An 18,575-nucleotide genomic window follows, 5' to 3' on the forward strand; every position below is an offset into this window, starting at 1 on the left:
CCATAAAAAAAAGCATTTATTGCCCTTTACAACATGCTAACAACCCACATGGTCAGTCATATCTCTCAGCACTGCGCACAGAGAGGGAAACGCAACTACACGTCTTCCTTAAGTGATAGAAGCAAAATGCTAAAATTGGAATTGATAATAATGTGTTTTGGATAAAATAACCAGCGGATGGCGTTACTGCTTGGCACAGTGTGGCTGCTTTTGGCCCGAAATTTGCTAATTAGCTCGGTGTTTGTTAGTGCTTGTTCACATCAAGAGTTTACCTGCCGTCAGGGACTTTGTGTGGCGTTGGACTCCGTGTGTGACTTCACCGACGACTGTGGAGACGGCAGCGATGAAGAAAACTGTAAGTTTACTAAAAAAAATATATGACTCTAACAGACCAGAATTTAAAAGAGCGGGACCTCAAGTAATGACTAGCCAGTGGCGAGAAAACCCAAATGCGCCTCATGGTTTTATAGGCTTGTATAACTAAATTTAGCAGCAATAACTGGTAGTAGTCAATACTTAAGCTATAGACCTGTTGCTGCTTCAGTTCATTGCCCTTTGGAGACTTTTGTTTAAGCAAAAGTCTCCAAAAACCTGAGGATATAGTGTATACCTTACACTACCTCGTCAGGAAATCATTTGGGTTGAGGTATGGACTTTGGGCCATTGCAACACCCTATTTAAATTGTCTTTAAGCCATTCTGTTGCTGAGTTGGATTTGTGATCATTGTCCAATTAATCCACCACTTCCAGTCAAACTCCAGGCTTCAACAACAATTTGGCACAAAGAGAAAGTCATGGTCAGTGGTTGGATCAGCCACTTCTTGTGGCTTCCAAACAAACCCAAATCTTCAAAACTGGCCGGTTTTGCTTGCAGGACAACATTAGGTCCATCCAACAGCTCTGATCAGCGTCTCTGTATCTGCTGAATAAAGACATCCACACAATGTGATGCTGCCACCACCATGTATGTTGACCACTAAGTAAAAGATTGATATTATCTTATCTGACAAGAACTGCCCACAAGTTTTCAAGGGTGGCCATGTCATTAGTTTTTCATCTTTAACACCTTTACTGGTTAACCATGCAGAGGATTGCTTGGATGCTTGTGATGGAGAGCTGTGTTGCATAACAATCACTGAGTTTTTGAACGATGCAGACTTCTTCCTGCATCACTGCTTGAAGAAAGTATTGTCTGTAAGTGTAGGAGTTGATTTTGAGCCCATCTTCAACCTGAAAATGTCCAACCAGCTCATCTTTAATCTACCCCACCTCCACCTTGCTGGTTTCTGACTTTATGTGGAGCTTCTTGCCCGTTACTGATCCACCCACGGGCCCATCCATCTGCTCTAAAAGGCATTCTCATTTCATTCATAAAACCATGAGTGGTTTTATGGATGAAAAGCCATCCATAGTATTTCAGATATCTGAAATATCTGAAGATCTGAGTCACTTCAGCTTGAAAATCTTGATTTTAAATTATATCGTTTAGGTAGAAAGGGGTATTGTTTAATATGTTCTAGAGAAAACCGCTAATTTTTTTTTTTTTTTTGAAAGAAAATATTTAGCTTAAGTGAACATTTGATATTACAGGTTCCGCGTATACAAGATGTGATTTCGAGGAGAGTTTCTGTGATCTGATCCAAAACTCGGAGTCTCTCTACAGATGGACCAGAACAGCAGAGGCCCCAGGACTAAAACAGGACCACAGAAACGCCTCAGGTTGGGGAAGCTGATATTCCTACAATAACATTGTATTAATCACACATCTTTGTCTTTAACTGTCTGCATTTTTTTTTTACCCTCAGCACATTTTCTGTCGCTTTCACCCACTGGAGGAAAAAAGATCACTGCAGAACTGAGGAGTCCTGTCTTCCTGCCTACTCATGGCTGCCAGGTAACTATGTCGCAGAGGACAAGCAGTGTCTTTAAAAGTCTAGGAAATAGTTGGAGCATTTTTCAAGTCTGGAAAAATATATATAGAAAAATAATACCATAGTAGGATTTACTTTACTGCAACGGAGTGGCAATCTGTCCAGGGTATACTCTGCCACTTGCCCGTTGACCGCTGGCTATAGGCACCTGCACCCTTTGCTACTCCACAACGGTTAAGCATGTTGGATAATTAAAGGATTCATTTGACAACTCCTCCCCGTGATCCATTTTCCAGAACGCTAAAACCTAATGCTCTAATAATAAATTGATATACTGTTAACAATTATCACTACTAAATAAGACTAAGATTTATTCTTGATATAACATTATGTTGAATCCAACCTGCAGAGCTAGGGTGTGCACCTCGTTATCTTGAAGTAACGAGATACACAACTTGTGTAGTTAATGTCATAAAAATGTATTTCTTGTTGGATGACATGTTGGAGTTTCAAAATGGTTGTGTGAGTAATTTTGGAGCTCGTAAAGTGGTTCTATTAAAAAAAAAACAAAAAAAAAACACCCAGCTGTTTTTTTGGCAAAAAGTTTATGTGTTATGTAGTCTGAAAAATGAGCCTTTTCAAAAACCTCCCGATTGTTAAGTCACATTCTACCACCACTGCATTGTTACCTAACCCCAGCAATTCCAGCCTGTCACATGGCAGGGAAGATACTGATGCTAAACTTCAAACCCTGAAAAATAAACTAGGTCACAATAAATCTTTGGACTTGCACGTCAAAGATGTCCTAATAAAAATCCATTAGGATATTAAAGAATTCGAGTCTTGGAAAGTCTCAAAACACGCAACATCTGGAAACGAGGGATTTTGTAGATTCAAAATAAGTAGGGCCAATATGTTCTTTGTTTTCATCAGATACGTTTCTACCACTATGCTGGGACAGCACATGGAGAGCTTCAGATCCTACTGCAGCCTCATTTGGTGGCTCAGAGCTCTGAACTCTGGAAACACTCCACTCAACTGGAGAAGGGAGCATGGCTGCGGGCAGCGGTTCACTTCTCCAGCAATCAGCGCTTTCAGGTCTGTCATAATTACACAATGAGTTCACATAGTTGTTTGACATTAAAACTGAAAATTGCAGCTTAAATGACCCAAGCGATAGCAAAGTGTACCGGGGAAGTGCACTGACCCATTTGGACTCCTCGGAGACCATCTGGATGTGAGTTTGCTGTTAGTGTCCTTTCAATATCTTCAGAGCATGTCAGTGTCACCCAGTCCTCTTCTCTGCCTCTTTACCATCTGGATGTCTGCAGGTGATAAAGAGAGGTCACATCTGCTGACATTCACCTTCTGCGCCATTAATTCACTTCCTGTTTCAGTGGTATTAGTCAGCAAGATTTCTCTGTGAGGCCTAAAGAGATGCTTGCTGATGGAGGATTGTTTTATTATTATTATTATTATTATTATTATTATTATTTATGGTGTTTTCAGGATGGGAAATCTACACATTTGCCTAAATTTGAAAATGGAAATTGGAATCACTCACGCAGGAAATTTGTCTTTAAAAATATCTGAAGGTTGAGCAGATGAAATGCCATGAAATTCTACAATATCTTGTGAATGTATCTATATCTTGTAAACCTTTTTAAATTTTAAAGGTAGGCTGACAAAGGCTAATTTTGGTCTCACCAAACTAGAGTATCTTTTCCACTTGTAAACATTTCCCTTAAATGGCTTTTGGAAATCTTTAAGTAAGGCTCCTTATAGATTTCTTTCATTAATCGCTTTGATGGATAACTAATAGCCCTTTTGGCTGACTCTCTCCTGAGCTGTGGATCTTTGACACTTCTGCTTTAAAGTATCATATTATACCCTTCTTCGTATTGGTTTATCACATAAATGTGAATACTATGCATTGAAATTTGTGACTGTAATATGACAACATTTAAAAACTTAATAAGGTTTGTTTACTTTTGCAGTAAAATGCATATTACCATACAGTACTCGTACCATTAATATTATTGGTACTGACTGCACTGCATTTATAAGCTCTTTCTCTGCTTTTGTTGGAAAAGATTTTAAAAATATATAACCAACATTTGACTGACATGACAGCCAGTTTAGGTCATTATGATAGATACATTTGCATGGCAGGTGTAGTTCACCTTCCTTTTCCATTTGCCTTGATTTGTTTTTAATTTTATCCAACTGCAGTTATTTTTCTGTTTTCTATTTCTTCATATTGTGAAACCTGCTGCTTTTTATACATTTCTTTTATTTTTCCATTTGACCCTAACATTTTCTGTGCATCAACCAACTCAATACTCTTTACTGAATTTTTTTTAACCAGTTTTCATCTGTAGTTTCAGCTTAATTAAACTGTAATAAACTAATAATAATAAAGTAAAAAAAAAAACTGTCCCTGATGTGTGTGACATTGTTTCACTGTTTTATCTTCCAGGTGGTAATTCGAGGGGAACTTTCAGCCAGCAGTGAAGCATCTGAGGTCCTAGCCGTTGATGATTTGTCTTTCAGTCCTGGATGTGTCATTCTGCCTGGTATTAGCTATAGCTTTCTAACACCTCACCACACACACACGCACACACACCACATGAACCTTGACATTTTGAAACATCCTCACACATAAACAGAAGCTTGTTTTGAATACCGATGAATGAGAGTGAGGACATTAAAACACCCATGATTGGATTTATACCAGGATAACTGAGTCATTAAAATTGTGCTTGCTGTACTTTTTTCTGGAAGTGAACATAGACGTTATGCAATAGTGGAGGAGTTGATCCCATAAATTGTACTTTATGTGACATTTCAGACGCAATTTTTATCAGCAATCTCTGCTGATGTACAATTGTAAGATCATCTTGTAGCATTTTCACAACTTATCTAATATGTGGAGTTCAATGTAATCTGAAAAAGCAACGAAAAAGAAAACAGATCATCCATCCATCCATCCATCCATCCATCCATCCATCCATCCATCCATCCATCCATCCATCCATCNTCATCCATCCATCCATCCATCCATCCATCCATCCATCCATCCATCCATCCATCCATCCATCCACCCATCCATCCATCCACACACCAACCCACCCATCCATCCATCCATCCATCCATCCATCCATCCATCCATCCATCCATCCATCCATCCATCCATCCATCCATCCATCCATCCATCCATCCCCTTTCTGACCTCTGACTCATTTTTTTTCAAGTGAACAAAAGGTATTCACTAAACCAGTCATCTCCAGACTGGGTTACCCCGGACCCACTGCTTTATGTTTTAGATGTGGACTTGCATCAACATATCTGAGTTAATTACTTCATCAGCATTCAATTTAAGTTAATCAGAAGCTTCCAGGCATGCAAAAAATCTAAGCCATGTGTGTCAAAGGACCATAAGAACCAGAATTATCACACTTAATGTAAAAGACAAACTGCAGACTGTGAAAAGTCTATGTGCAAGCCTTTTAGACTATAACCAGACCAAACTGAATTGGCTCAATACTGTAGGCTTCAATAAGCAAACCGAAACCAACACTAAACACACTTTGTATGGTGCATTTTTGGTACTTGAGAAGATTCTTTTTGTTTCTTCAAGAACAATAAAAAAGACCCTATTCTCTTTGCAGGAGCAGAGCCAAACATTACACTAAATGAGTCTTCTTGGAATGTGGACAGCATTATGTTGCTGTGATCCTGTTGTAGTTTTAACACAAGGCCTGTTTGGCCACAGCTAAAATGACCCAATGACCAAACAATGCAGGGTGCACACAAAGGCGCATGCTTGCATAATTATAATGAGCTACCACTGTTCATGCAGGCTCCATTACATGTGTGGTGAGCACACTGTCCTGTTCAAGCACCCCAGAAGATCTCCCCAAGACCCTTACTTCAAACGTTTAGAAGTCAAATTTAGTCTCTCTTTATGTAATCATAGTCACCTTCTGGAAGATTACTGATGTTGAACTGTTGTTATAGCTAACTGATGTGTTTGTACTGTCTAAATCTGTTCGTGCTCTGGAATCACTTTTGATTGTAAAGAACAGAGATTGCCATCATTGGAACATTAACAAGAAAAGATAATCAGAGTGGCATTTTGCTTTCTTTGAGCGACACACACTTGCGTATGACATTCAGGATTTTTGGTTAGCAAAGAGTAGGCAAGACAGGTTGAACACGCCCGTGCTGTACCTATTAAATCTTTTTTAAAAAGAGAATTTCATTAAATTGTTATATATTATATGCTTTTTAATGCAGTTGCCATCTTAGGGTTTGAAATGAGTCATTTTAAAGGTCATTGAGAATATATTTTGAAAATGGCAACATTCAAAAGATTAATTTCTGAGGTCAGCTAACAGTGATTTAAAAAAAAACTGGGCTATGGTTTTGATATATTTCCTCTTGCTCCTCATATAGTCCCATTGAGTTGATTTAAGCGATGGCGTCTTTTCTGTGCTATTGATCAAAATCTGAACCATTACTGCAATTTAATCAAATGCACTTGCTTCGTTTTGGGAACCACCGCGCTCATTTATGCTAATTGAGCACGTTCTCTCAAGGAAATATTTTAATTACAACAGTGACTCAAACAAATTTGATTAATTGTATTAATCTCTTATTTTTATTGTGTACTTGGCAGAGGGCAGAGTCCTCACTGCACCTCCCTGCCCTCCTTCATGGTTCACCTGCGCTAGAGGGGGGTGTATCGAGGAGAGCAAAGTGTGTGACTTCTCACCATATTGTTCCCATGGAGAAGATGAAGACAGATGCCGTAAGAACCACTTTACTAAGTAACACTTTGAAATGATCACATTTCAGTCCCACTGAAAGATGTTTTCAGGATTTATCTGACACCCTCTGTTGCCATCAGACTGTTAAAAAGCAACATAGCTCAGTCGTTTTGATGTGCGTTTGCATTGGACAGTAATGGTTCATCAGTCTGTTACCTGCTGCAGGTATACAAAGTTAATTTTTATAGACTCTTACAGTGATTATAAGAACAAAATGCAAACAGAAAACACATTTTATTCTCCTCAGAAGTGCTAAGTGATGTTTGCATCGTATCTTATCTTGTCTTGTCTCGTCTTGTCTTGTCTTGTCTTGTCTTGCCTTATGTGTGCAGTCAGTCAGATTCAAAAGGACTGTACCACCACTTCATTAGTTGCATAGCTGCTAAATTCATCTGTTTACAGGTCCACTTAAAGCTTTTGATCATAATAACATGTTTTGAACACTGTAGTACTGAACCATCAGCACATAAAATATCAATCCTTAAGCAATTAGATGCAGCTGATTTAAATTATAGTGCACCAATAAACAACTAAAGTGTTTATGGAGTTTGTAAATTGGTTCAATTAAGCCTAATCACATACAGTTGCCTTTCCGGACTGATTACCCAGAAGGGCAGCATCCCTACAGTGTTTTCTTTCTCTGTTTTTAGCTTCTGAGTGTGACTTTGAGGACGGTTCATGCGGCTGGTATGAGCTCACTCCTGGAGATGGGTTTGACTGGATCAGGGGCTCATCTGACAAGGTACCGCCGGACTACTATGGTCACCCACCCCTACCGGACCACACTACCAACAGCACTAAAGGTAGAGGGAACAAATACGAAAAACAAAGAAGTGTGACATGTGATAAGGTTGAAAAGAACTGTACTGAGCCCGTCCAAAAATATTGGAAAAATCAGCTTTTGTTGAAAAAACATTGTAGTTCAATGTGCTCCAAACGTGGAGACGTTACCTTCTCAGCCGTCTGAATAACAGTTAACACGAGAGCCTATTTTGCTCATTTACCACACAATATGTTACTGTTTATCATGCTTCATTACATCTTCCTGTTTCTTTCCTGAACAGAACTGTTTAAAGTCGCAGCTTCAACTTTGTTGCTGGCTGACTCCAAACAAGCACCATCTGTTGTTTTTGTTATGATTATCGAGTGAAATGGTCTGAAAAAGGCACAGAAACACAGTGTTTAACGTTGACATATGTATATAATTTGAAACCTCTTTAGAATATGCTGCCAAATTCTGTTATGATTTGACAACTAATTAGTACTAATTGTTCTGTAGAAAGGCTATTGCTCCTATGTAGTGTTTAACAGCATTCAATATCGCCACTGCCGAGAAGGATGCTTTAGTTTTAACCAATAACCATTAATTGCTGACGTGATCAAATTTCTCTGAAGATGACTGCCATGCATTCAGGATATGTTTGGAGGCAAAATATGCATCATCAACACAAAGTCATAGCACTGTTCTGATCCTAGGATGCTGCTGTTCACAGTCATGTGCAGCGATTCCTACACCGTCACCAGCTGATGGCACTGCATCCTAACATCTGCTTTGTTCTTTCTAATTAAGACCAGGGAAAGTGGGGTTAAATAAAGATTTTCTATGGAGGAACTAAGGTTTTCAATGATGCAGGTTACCATGGCAACTTGGACATGAAGCCAAAGGGAGAAGTAGATAAAATTGATCTGTTTGGCTCAAGTGGCCAAGTGGGAATATTTAAGGTGTAGACAGTTATCTGTAAACAAACTACCTAGTTGAAATGTGACTGTGCTGTCAAACATATTACTTTCAGGAAGAAAAAAAAAAAAACAGGATTTAGAAGCATGTTGACCAAGATTTATTTATTTTTGTTGTGACCGCAGGTCATTACATGTTTATACTGAGAAACAGCAGTAGTCTGCATCCAAATGCTGTTCTCATTGGACCCTGGTTCCAGCAATCAGCCTCGGGATGCACCATGACCTTTTGGTGAGAAACATGTGACATCCTTTCCCCTCTATGGACTATTTTTCTTTCTTTCTTGTAATATTACAACGTTCAACATTGTTCAACATGACCATACAACTAGAGATCATTCACACTCATAGATTGTACTGTATTGCGGTATCAACCATTCCTCCACCTTTGCTTCTCTTTTCAAAGTGCTGCCATCTTTAGCGGTAGCCCAGATCTTTTTAGAGGCAGGGTTCTGTGGAAACGATAAGAGTACTTATTAATGTCTTACCTGCAGAGTAATAGAGATTATTTTCTTGAACTTAGACTGCTCATTGTTTGACCAATTCCAAATCACATCTTACGTAATAATAATAAAACATAGATATGTTCAAAATGTTTACTCACTCAGTATATATTCAAAGAGGACCAGGCAGGGACTTTAAAGATGTTTGTGAAAGTCAGAGATGATTGAACTAAAAGGATCATTTGTCTTTGCAATGTGAACTTTTTTTTTTTTTTTAAATCAAAAAGTAATTTTAGTAGTCACACTTTTTCACTGTGTTGTACCGCTAAGCTTAGACTTCATCTGGATCTGTAGCACAAACTGCAATTCATAAAAATGTAGTTACACCACAGTCATGTTTGTTTTTGACTCTGGAAGGAAGCCGGAGTCCTCAGGGAAAACAAATGCAAACTCGATGAAGAAAGACTCCAGACTGAGATTTGAACCCAGGACCTTTTTGCTTCAAGGCAACAGTGAAGCTGTAACAATTAATATTACTAATAAATTCTTGAATAAATTATAATAACTACCTATTTTGTTGGGGGATATTGCTTGTTAAGTTCACTGAAGCGTTTCTGCTTTTTGATTGCACTCTGACTTTTGAATCAGATTAGCTGCTCTGCCAGGTGTTTCAAAATAACCTCCCCTCTCTGTTTAATGTTTCTTTCACCCCACTGACTAAGGCCGGGATAAGATATGAATGTTGATAAATCATGTTCAGGCATTTTTATGGTCCCAAAAGCTCATATTAAGTGACTGATTATGTTTTTCTGCCTAATGGTCATAGGAATTCTGGAAAATGAAAACCTGCACAGCTCACATTTGTTCACTGCTCACGTATCGTGACCGGGGATCATGCGGGGTGCATTATCATAGGATGAATCTGTAATTTAGGGTATCTCATACGAGTATGTAATTTCATAGATATATTATCTTACAATGTGCTCCTTACCGTGTCAGGATAAATTTATCAGCCGAGTTTCAGATTCAATCTACTTCTTATCCCCTCAGGCATTATAACTCAGGTGTATCTGTGGGCGCTGCTGACATGTACCTCCGATTCAAAGGAGTTCAAAACAAGACCGTCATATGGACGACCCTGTACGATCAAGGGAGACGGTGGAACCGGGTCACCATTCAGCTGGGGCGCATCACTCAGCCCTTCCAGATTGCTTTGGCCAAAATCAGCCTCGGCGTGTTCGACGGAGTCTCCGCCTTCGACGATGTCTCCTTCAAGAACTGTTCGATGCCGCCGCCAGTGGCCGTGTGCCCCGAGCACACGCATTTCCACTGCGTGCACACCAGAGCGTGTGTGGAGCACCTGCGGCTCTGTGACCTTGTGGACGACTGTGGGGACGGCTCGGATGAAGAAGGGTGTTGTGAGTGTCTCAACTTCTTGAAGTGAGAACAATTAGGTCTATAAGTGCACGAGAATAAGCTGGAGAATATGACATCTTGTGACTTTGTTTGTTTTGTCAATCTCAAATGTTTCAGATCCACAAACAAGCTTTAATATCAGACACAAATAACCTGAGCGAATACAAAATGCAATTTAAAAATCACACTTTCATTTAGAAATGGAAAAAGCCATCCCAACCAATCTGACCATATATACGAGAAGGTATTTGCTTAAATAACTAAAAAAAAAAAATAGAACCTGGCTGACAACATGTAGTTGGCTAATACTAGGCAAAAGCACCCATAAAAAAATCTAAATCATAGAACAGCATCACCTCAGTCAGTTAAGATGAGAGTTAATGATTCAACTATAAAAAAAGAGATTGATCAAAATGACTTATTGGAGAGTTCCAAGGCAGAAGAGCTTGACCAAAAAGAAAACAAAGACCACTGTGCATTTCCTTAAAACATACTGATGACCTCCAGTATGTTTGTGGAAAATACTCTGTTTAATGACTCAAAAGTGGACATTTTTAGGACAAATGCATTCTGTGTCACATCTGGTGTGGATCTGGAAACTAAATAGTAAATAGCAAAAACACAAGAGCTAATAAAGAATCAGGAAATTAGGACCTCAGATCAAGTAAGAAGGACTGCAACTCACAATGCATATCAACTACCACAACAGCCAAGTAGGAATCTTAAACCTAAGGAGTGAACTGAACGTGGAAAGACTGACAAAATAAAGCAAAACACAAGACCAGAGTCCCAAAGTGTATGACCAAAATAGTTCTATTTGCTGAAATGATCTTTGTCTGAGTTTGACAATTTGAAACATTTCACAGCAATGGATTGCATTGGATTTTTTTTTGCCTTTTAATTACATTTTCAGCAAAGTTTGAATGTAGTATCGTAGGCAAACTATCTAAAATCGAATGCTTTCCTAAACTCATCAGGAAAGCATAGGGCATATTTAAATTGTTAAAGTTTGCAATTTCAGATCTTCTCGGTCTTATTGGTTTTCACAGCTCCAGAGATTCAGTGCGACTTTGAAGACGGACTGTGCAACTGGAAGCAGGAAACGAGTGGAGGAGATGTGTTTAACTGGACCCGCATCCAGGGCCCGACTCCAACCCGAAACACAGGCCCATGGAAGGACCACACGCTGGGGAACACCTCCGGTCATTACCTCTACATTGAGTCTTCCCTCCCCCAGGAGTTCAAGGACACAGCTGTGCTGCTGAGCCCCATATTTGAACCCACCTACCAGCCTGGCAAGGACCCACCTTTTCCCCCCCACCACCGCTGTGCTTTTCGCTTCCATTACTGTATGTTTGGATCGCACGTGTTCAGCCTCGCGGTGTACTTGAGGACAACCACGACAGGCCGTGGCGTGCTCCTCTGGGCAAAATATGGAAACCAAGGAAACCTATGGCACAGGAAGACTATGTACCTGCACAGTGCGCACCCTTTCCAGGTAAGAGGTCAATATTTAGGATTACGACCAACCAAATACACACACAAGAATGCATACTGAACATCTAATTTCAAAGTAGAGTCTTGAACAAAAGGGTTACAAAAGCCATGTAAGATTAAGATCCAAGGATGTCTTATTTGACCATTATTCTACAAATCAGTATGAACTTAAAGGTGAGAGGTGAATTATGTGTTGTAAAATTACAGGTCACTACTGTAAGATGTCTGAAAGTACATTAGACAAAAAATACATTTAAAGTTCTTGAGACATTTTCTTCACTGTCTAGCTTAATAACTTCATTCACATCTGACTGCGAATCATTTGCAGTCACCTTGCAGGCACAGACAAACCTGAGTCCGGGGTAAATACAGATCCGTAGCAGCTCGCAGCGAATCTCTAGTGAAACAAAGAGTCCATATTTACAAATGCATTCCAGAGCACTGCGTGATGAAGATCCATTTAATTGCTTTGGTGCTCAGCATCGATCACTGGAGATGGATGTTCTGTTGTCATCACTCATGAGTGATTCCAACTTGACAGGCAGTTAAAGACTTTTCCTGGGCCGTGTCACTGGAACAGGAGCTCCATTTGTTAATTTAATTGAGTGCAGACAGGGAAACGTTTAAAATATTGACACTGATTAATTTAATTCTGGCAGAGAGGGATCTGCCTGCATGCACAGTGGAAAGAAGAGAACATTTAAGGACAAAAACAGAAGCTTAAACGTGAGCTCCTAGATTGGAAACATATTCCTGAGTATTCAAAGTCATTATGACGATATAAAAAAAAAGAAACAATAGCTCATAATGGTGTAACCTGTAACAATGATGTGATATTTTTGAAGAACTGCAGGGATTTTAATAACAGCTGAGATATGCTGAGATGTGTTTTTATGATCTATCCATTATTTAAAAAAAAATCAACAATAATAATTAATATTATTGCCTATTATGTTTTAGTAATTTTTCCCGTTTTTAGATTTTAATTGAAGGTACAGTTGGAGATGATTTTGAAGGAGACATTGCGATCGATGACCTTTCCTTCCTGGACTGTCAGCTGTTTCATGGTAAGCCTTCAACGCATCAGATAAACCCAGGGCAGCAGCTCTGCACTCTTTTATTTACCCCCCACCCCCTGTCTCGTGTTGCAGGAGAGCTACCTTCTCCGATCACCCCACCACTGACCACTCCGGCCCCGACAGCCATACCCAACAATTGTCCCGAGGGGCAGTTTGTGTGTGGAACACATAGCGAGTGTGTTTTACTCAGCCAAGTGTGCGACTTCAAGCAGGACTGTTCTGATGGATCAGATGAAACAAACTGCGGTAAATGGTTGTGGTTTTTACTACCTATTATTCTTCCCTGTCCTGCTTTTTTCCTAGTTGCATGCCTCTCTCTCTTTCAGTGAAGGAAAGATGCAATTTCGAAGGCGGCGTTTCTTGCGGCTGGACTGTCGTTAGTCCTTCTTTCAGCGTGAACCACGTCTTTCGCTGGGCAGCTGACCAGGGGGAAAGCAGTCATAATGGAGAGCAGAACCACCGTCCAACTAACGACCACACTCTGTGAGAGCCAGAGATAAATATCCCTGTCCGTTTAAAACACGTCAGTTGATTGAGAAAACACATTTGTCAAACAAGAAGGTGTGTCACTGCCATTGTAAGGATGTAGTGATGCTTTTCTTTTTAAATCATAAATGAACTATGATTAACAACAATTTTTGATTTTTTTTTTTTTTTGGCAGAAAGACCCCAGGTAAAAATCAGTGCCTTTTTGCTGCAAGTCATCAGTTGCTTCCAACTGCCCCACTTTGCAGCCACTGACTGGTGTTACTAGGAATAATTCTAACAAAATATTAATTATAGAAAATAGTCAAAAGGTGTGGTTGTTTTACAGTTTGTTGTAAAATAATTTAGAAATGTCCAAAGCAATTTTGGGGGGGAAAATGACAAGAGTTCTGGAAAATGTTAATTCAATTGATTTTCAATAACGGAATTATTGCTGTTCTGTATTGTTCCTTCTGCAGTAACAGCCCTAAGGGTTGGTATATGTATGCAGACAGCTCAAATGGCGGCTATGGTCAGTTCTCTGACCTCCAAACACCAGTCATCTCCTCCACTGCTCCACAGTGCACCCTCATATTCTGGTACCACATGAGTGGATTCACCGTGGGAACCCTGCAGGTAAATACCCCCAGTGAAACTTTGAGTTAAAATGCATGTCCCATCAGAACCATGTTAGAGATGTTTTATCTCTTCCATAGGTGCTGTTCAGACACAAAAACCTCACCCATGTGGTTTGGTCTCAGACCGGTAACCAAGGCAACGGATGGAAACGAGCTGAAGTGTTTTTGGGTTTATCAAATGACTTTCAGGTCTGCTGATGATTTTTGCACCCAAGATCTTGTAATGTGTGACATACTCAGATTCTAAGCAATTACACATATGTCCTTTGCTTACTTATCTATCTGACAACTTCAAAAAATTCTGATTTAATTTTAAATGCTCAGTTTTCTTCTTCTACATTGCAAACACATGCACAGATCATGATTCATCTTGAATGTTAAGTTATCAGTCATCAGTCATCTGTTTTAAAAATGTCAGGTGGTGTTCAGGGCGAAACGAGGGATCAGCTACATGGGGGACGTAGTGATAGATGATGTCAGCTTCCGGGATTGCTCCCCCGTTCTTCCATCCGGCCAGCCGTGCACATCAGAGGAGTTTGCCTGCGCAAACAGCCACTGCATCCCTCAGGACAATTTGTGTGACTTCATCAACCACTGCGGGGATAATTCAGATGAGGACCCTTTCATCTGCAGTGAGACCTTACGTTTTTTTTTCTTTTTCTTTTTTATCTGTGAGGAAAGATTGATTCCCAAATCATTTGAAAACCTATGTTGATATCTCTTTTCCTCTTGTTGTCTTTCAGAGGGCTTTAGTGGACGCTGCAATTTTGAGTTTGACCTTTGCTCTTGGCGCCAGTGCCGACAGGACGACTTTGACTGGCTGATCAAAGCAGGCAGCACCCCAACTCTTGGAACGGGCCCGTCCAGTGACCACACCTTGAGAGATCCCACTGGACACTACCTCTACCTGGAAAGCTCATTCCCTCAGGCGGTGGGTGACGCTGCCCGTGTGATTGGACCCTTACTGAGCAGAAGGAGTTCACAGTGCAAGGTGAGTCCACATTGGCAGTACAGATTCTCAAGTTAATTTTGAAATCAGATTGTCATAACGTAACTGTACAAACATGTTAAGAAAAGTCACAATAAGTAGCTAAAAATCAATGCTAACATTGGCAGAAAACTCATTCACAGAGTAACATTTGTGCAACATGAACCCTCTCCAAATTTTAGAGGGTGATCTTTTCTTTTTAAGAAAGTACTAGTAGAGTAGAGCAGCGCAAAACGTATATTTTGCCAATCATAAAATGATTTATTAAGTGTCTACTTTGGAGCAAAAGTGAAATATAACAAGTAATATTGTTGTTTATAATACTACTTAAGAATTGTGCAGTACGTGAATTTTTCAGAAAAGTGAAAATGTTTTTGTTTTGTTTTTTTGTCAGGTGGTGAAAGTATTATAAAACAGACATTCAACATAAAACTAAAAATCTGATTTATACTTTGTGGCAATTCGTTATCAGAAAAAAAATCTCCTGTGCATGTGCATTGCCATGGCAGGCCCCAATTAACTAAATTGAGTTGTGGAACTCCATGTATCACTTTGTAATGTTAGACATGACAAAGTCGTGAAGAATTCATCCAGATGAAATTTAAATCACAACAGCAGTTCCTGATCTTGAGTCCATGGATCAATACTTAGATCCAATAATATCAGCATACTTTTCCGCTCATAATCTATATAGTAGAGCTGTGTCTTTCCGTTTTGACTGGGATTGATAAATCCCAGTCAGAGCATTCAAAGCATCATTCAAAACATCAATTTTGAATGAGTTAAAAACATGTTCTCCCAAACTTTGCTCAAAAATGATAAATCATAGATTGGATCTGTAGTTATAAAGCACCTAAAATTTCATATGAGATTTTTGGGGTTAAAATAGCATAAAAATTACAATAAAAAATTTGCTGATGCACTTATTCAAAACTCTGTGCTCGTATCTGTCGGCTCGTAGAAATCAGGACTGATTTCTTGATTGACTGCCCTGCTGGCTCTGTGTGGAGCGCACCTTATCACCATCCTGACCCGTCAATCAGTCATAAAGTCAGCGAGAAGGCAGGAATGAAAATGAAGGAAAGATGGAGCATGGAAATGGAGAGGAGAGAAAGAGGCTTATTTTTCTATGAAGTAGACAGCAGAAGACCAGTCGCTCTTGAAAAAAGCCTCCATTTTCAGAGGATGCTCTTAAAGCATCAGTGTTTTCAAATCTGAATCTTGGAGAAATACATTATCTTTGTGTCGTTAAAGAAGTAAGCTAGAAAAAGAGCAACTAGACTTTATTGAGTGAGTAGATATAAAAACAATCAGTTATGTTTGCCAACCCTAAAAGACTAAATTAAATTAAATTAAATGAGTAATTAGTTAAAACGTCTGCATTTTTCAAGAAATTTGCCAGATTAGTTAGATTAAACCACTACTTTGCAAAAAATTAGTTGAAATCAAACATAAAGAATTATGAAAACAATGCTGCCATGCAGTTAGGAAATAGAAAAAAAATCAAAAATGTAAGACACTAAAATTCAAAAGGATGGATTGTAAACACAGAAATAAATATAACATATTTCTTAATAAAGTCGGAAATAAATGACAAGGACGAAACAGTTCTGTTTTTTTATTATTATTTATCATTTCTTTTATATTTAGATGTATAAATAATGACATAAGTTGAAAATTTGGATTTACTCCTTTCTTTTTTAAAAAAAAGAAAAATGTTGTATGAATATACATATACAAATCCATGCTTGTTGGTGTCAGTGAAGGGAAAGTCACGTTTTATTTAAATTATTTAACAAAGATCATTTATATGAGTGAGATACAGTAAAAAAATCCTAAGAAAATCTAAATATTTGTGATGAAATAGACACAAATGGACAGCAACATAAAACCTGTTTAAATAAATTGCATAAATATGATAAGAATGCATTCAGGTCTTGACAGATTTACCGTTTTTTCTGGGTAGATGCGTTTCTACTATCACATGTCTGGAGACGGTATCGGAACCCTCAGTGTTTTCGCTAAAACCGAGGAAAGTCTTCACCTCCTGCTGAACCTGACTGGAGATCAGGGCAACTACTGGCAAATGAAGGAACTCCAGCTGAGCTCCTCTGCAGACTTCCAGGTGGTGTTTGAAGGGAAGGTGGGGCGCAGCGAAAAGGGAGACATCTGTCTGGACGATATCACCTTCTCTCCAGGATGCCTCCTCTCCCCCACAGTGTTGGTAACGGACAGCACTCCTCCTCCTACTCCTCCAACAGGTAAAGTTCACTTCAGAATACATTAAAATTAACATGCAGCCTTTTCTTTTTTGAAACTACATAAAAAAAAAAATAAAAAAACAGAGGGGATTTAGATTGGGAAATCTTCTCTCATGATCAGGGATATGAATGATTTCGGTCTTCAGAGTTTCTCTCAGGTGTGATTCCCTGACATTTCTTTTGAATTGGATTAGCAGATTATCTTTTCCCCATCTTCGAGTCGTTGCCAGGGTGACGCTGTCTCATCTAGACAGCTGCTAGGAGTGTCAGCCTAAATCAGTCATTTCTGCATCACAAGCTATCTGGAGTGCAGCAGCTAATTTAAAATGTGGCAACATGCAGTGGATTCCAAAAGTATTCTTATGCATAAAACTTGGCGACTTTTTATTATTTATTGAAACCACAAATACGAATACATTTTGGGCGATTTAATGTAAATGATACATGGTTTAAATATATCTCTTCATATACGATAAAAAAGTTGTAGAAGAACCTCCAAAGTATTTGGGTTTTGCACATTGAAAGACTGAATATTTTCACTATCTTGGAGGTCATCTGTTAACAGAAAACTTCAAGTCTTTCCAGAGGTGATCCTGTGTCTCAGTCTCAAGTTTTTTGAAGCTTCTAACAGACTTTTTTTTATTGGATAGCCCCCTATGTAGCTCAAACAATCAACTCTGATTGTTTGAACTAAAAACAATTCTGCCACTACTAAAAGGTCATGGTAGGGACAGCATGTTTAAACACTTGGAGAGTAAAAAGGTGTAGTTGTTAAACAATGTTGTGTTACACACTGAATGATATGGCAGACATTCTGTAATCAAACTTACACTTGTTAAAATAGTCAGAAATATTTTTTGAGGTTGTTGGCTGCCCTTAAAGCAATTGCTTGATACGTAGAAGAGTTACTATGGGAAGACTCACTGAAATGCTGCATGTGCTTTCAGATAAGTGTCAAGTAAAAACTTCTGCTGCAAAAGGGAGTTTTATTAAGCCCCATAAAATCCGGTGAGACATTGGGTGTGTCTGATGTCTCCAGGTAACAGCTGTGACCTTTGACCGCTTCTTAACAACGGAAAACTGCAGACCTTACAGGTGGCACCTTAGTTTTGACAGACTGAGTCAACGTCTGTCCCCTAAAAGCGTAACGATAAAACATTTGCTATTGTTGCTCAGTCCTCTTCTGAACTACTTAGCTGTTTGCATACCTTGACTTTGGTACTGTTCACATTTTCGTTTAATAGCTGCACGTTTAGTTTCCTTAAGGACAGATATTCAATCTAATCACACATTTTAAAAATTACTGCTAACGTGATAAAGACGCCACAAGAGCCCAATTAAAACTTTT

General features: G+C 39.1%; 1 protein-coding gene across 3 annotated transcripts in view; it reads left to right on the forward strand.

Annotated features, from left to right (window-relative positions):
* The window catches only part of malrd1 (MAM and LDL receptor class A domain containing 1), a 41,833-nt gene continuing 23,258 nt past the window's right edge, over window positions 1–18,575 (forward strand). For all 3 annotated transcript variants that reach the window (XM_007555683.2, XM_016673135.1, XM_016673136.1), the window contains exons 1-18: window positions 1–355; window positions 1,591–1,719; window positions 1,806–1,894; window positions 2,805–2,969; window positions 4,351–4,447; window positions 6,553–6,684; window positions 7,354–7,506; window positions 8,567–8,672; window positions 9,934–10,301; window positions 11,349–11,797; window positions 12,776–12,863; window positions 12,948–13,121; window positions 13,202–13,358; window positions 13,820–13,976; window positions 14,057–14,167; window positions 14,397–14,610; window positions 14,722–14,969; window positions 16,933–17,227. In XM_007555683.2, coding sequence (XP_007555745.1) covers window positions 178–355; window positions 1,591–1,719; window positions 1,806–1,894; window positions 2,805–2,969; window positions 4,351–4,447; window positions 6,553–6,684; window positions 7,354–7,506; window positions 8,567–8,672; window positions 9,934–10,301; window positions 11,349–11,797; window positions 12,776–12,863; window positions 12,948–13,121; window positions 13,202–13,358; window positions 13,820–13,976; window positions 14,057–14,167; window positions 14,397–14,610; window positions 14,722–14,969; window positions 16,933–17,227 — 3,310 coding nt within the window. In that variant the 5' untranslated portion in view covers window positions 1–177. The remainder of the gene's footprint in view (window positions 356–1,590; window positions 1,720–1,805; window positions 1,895–2,804; window positions 2,970–4,350; window positions 4,448–6,552; window positions 6,685–7,353; window positions 7,507–8,566; window positions 8,673–9,933; window positions 10,302–11,348; window positions 11,798–12,775; window positions 12,864–12,947; window positions 13,122–13,201; window positions 13,359–13,819; window positions 13,977–14,056; window positions 14,168–14,396; window positions 14,611–14,721; window positions 14,970–16,932; window positions 17,228–18,575) is intronic.

The sequence above is a fragment of the Poecilia formosa genome, unplaced genomic scaffold (assembly GCF_000485575.1).
Source record: "Poecilia formosa unplaced genomic scaffold, Poecilia_formosa-5.1.2 Scaffold71, whole genome shotgun sequence".
NCBI lineage: Eukaryota > Metazoa > Chordata > Actinopteri > Cyprinodontiformes > Poeciliidae > Poecilia > Poecilia formosa.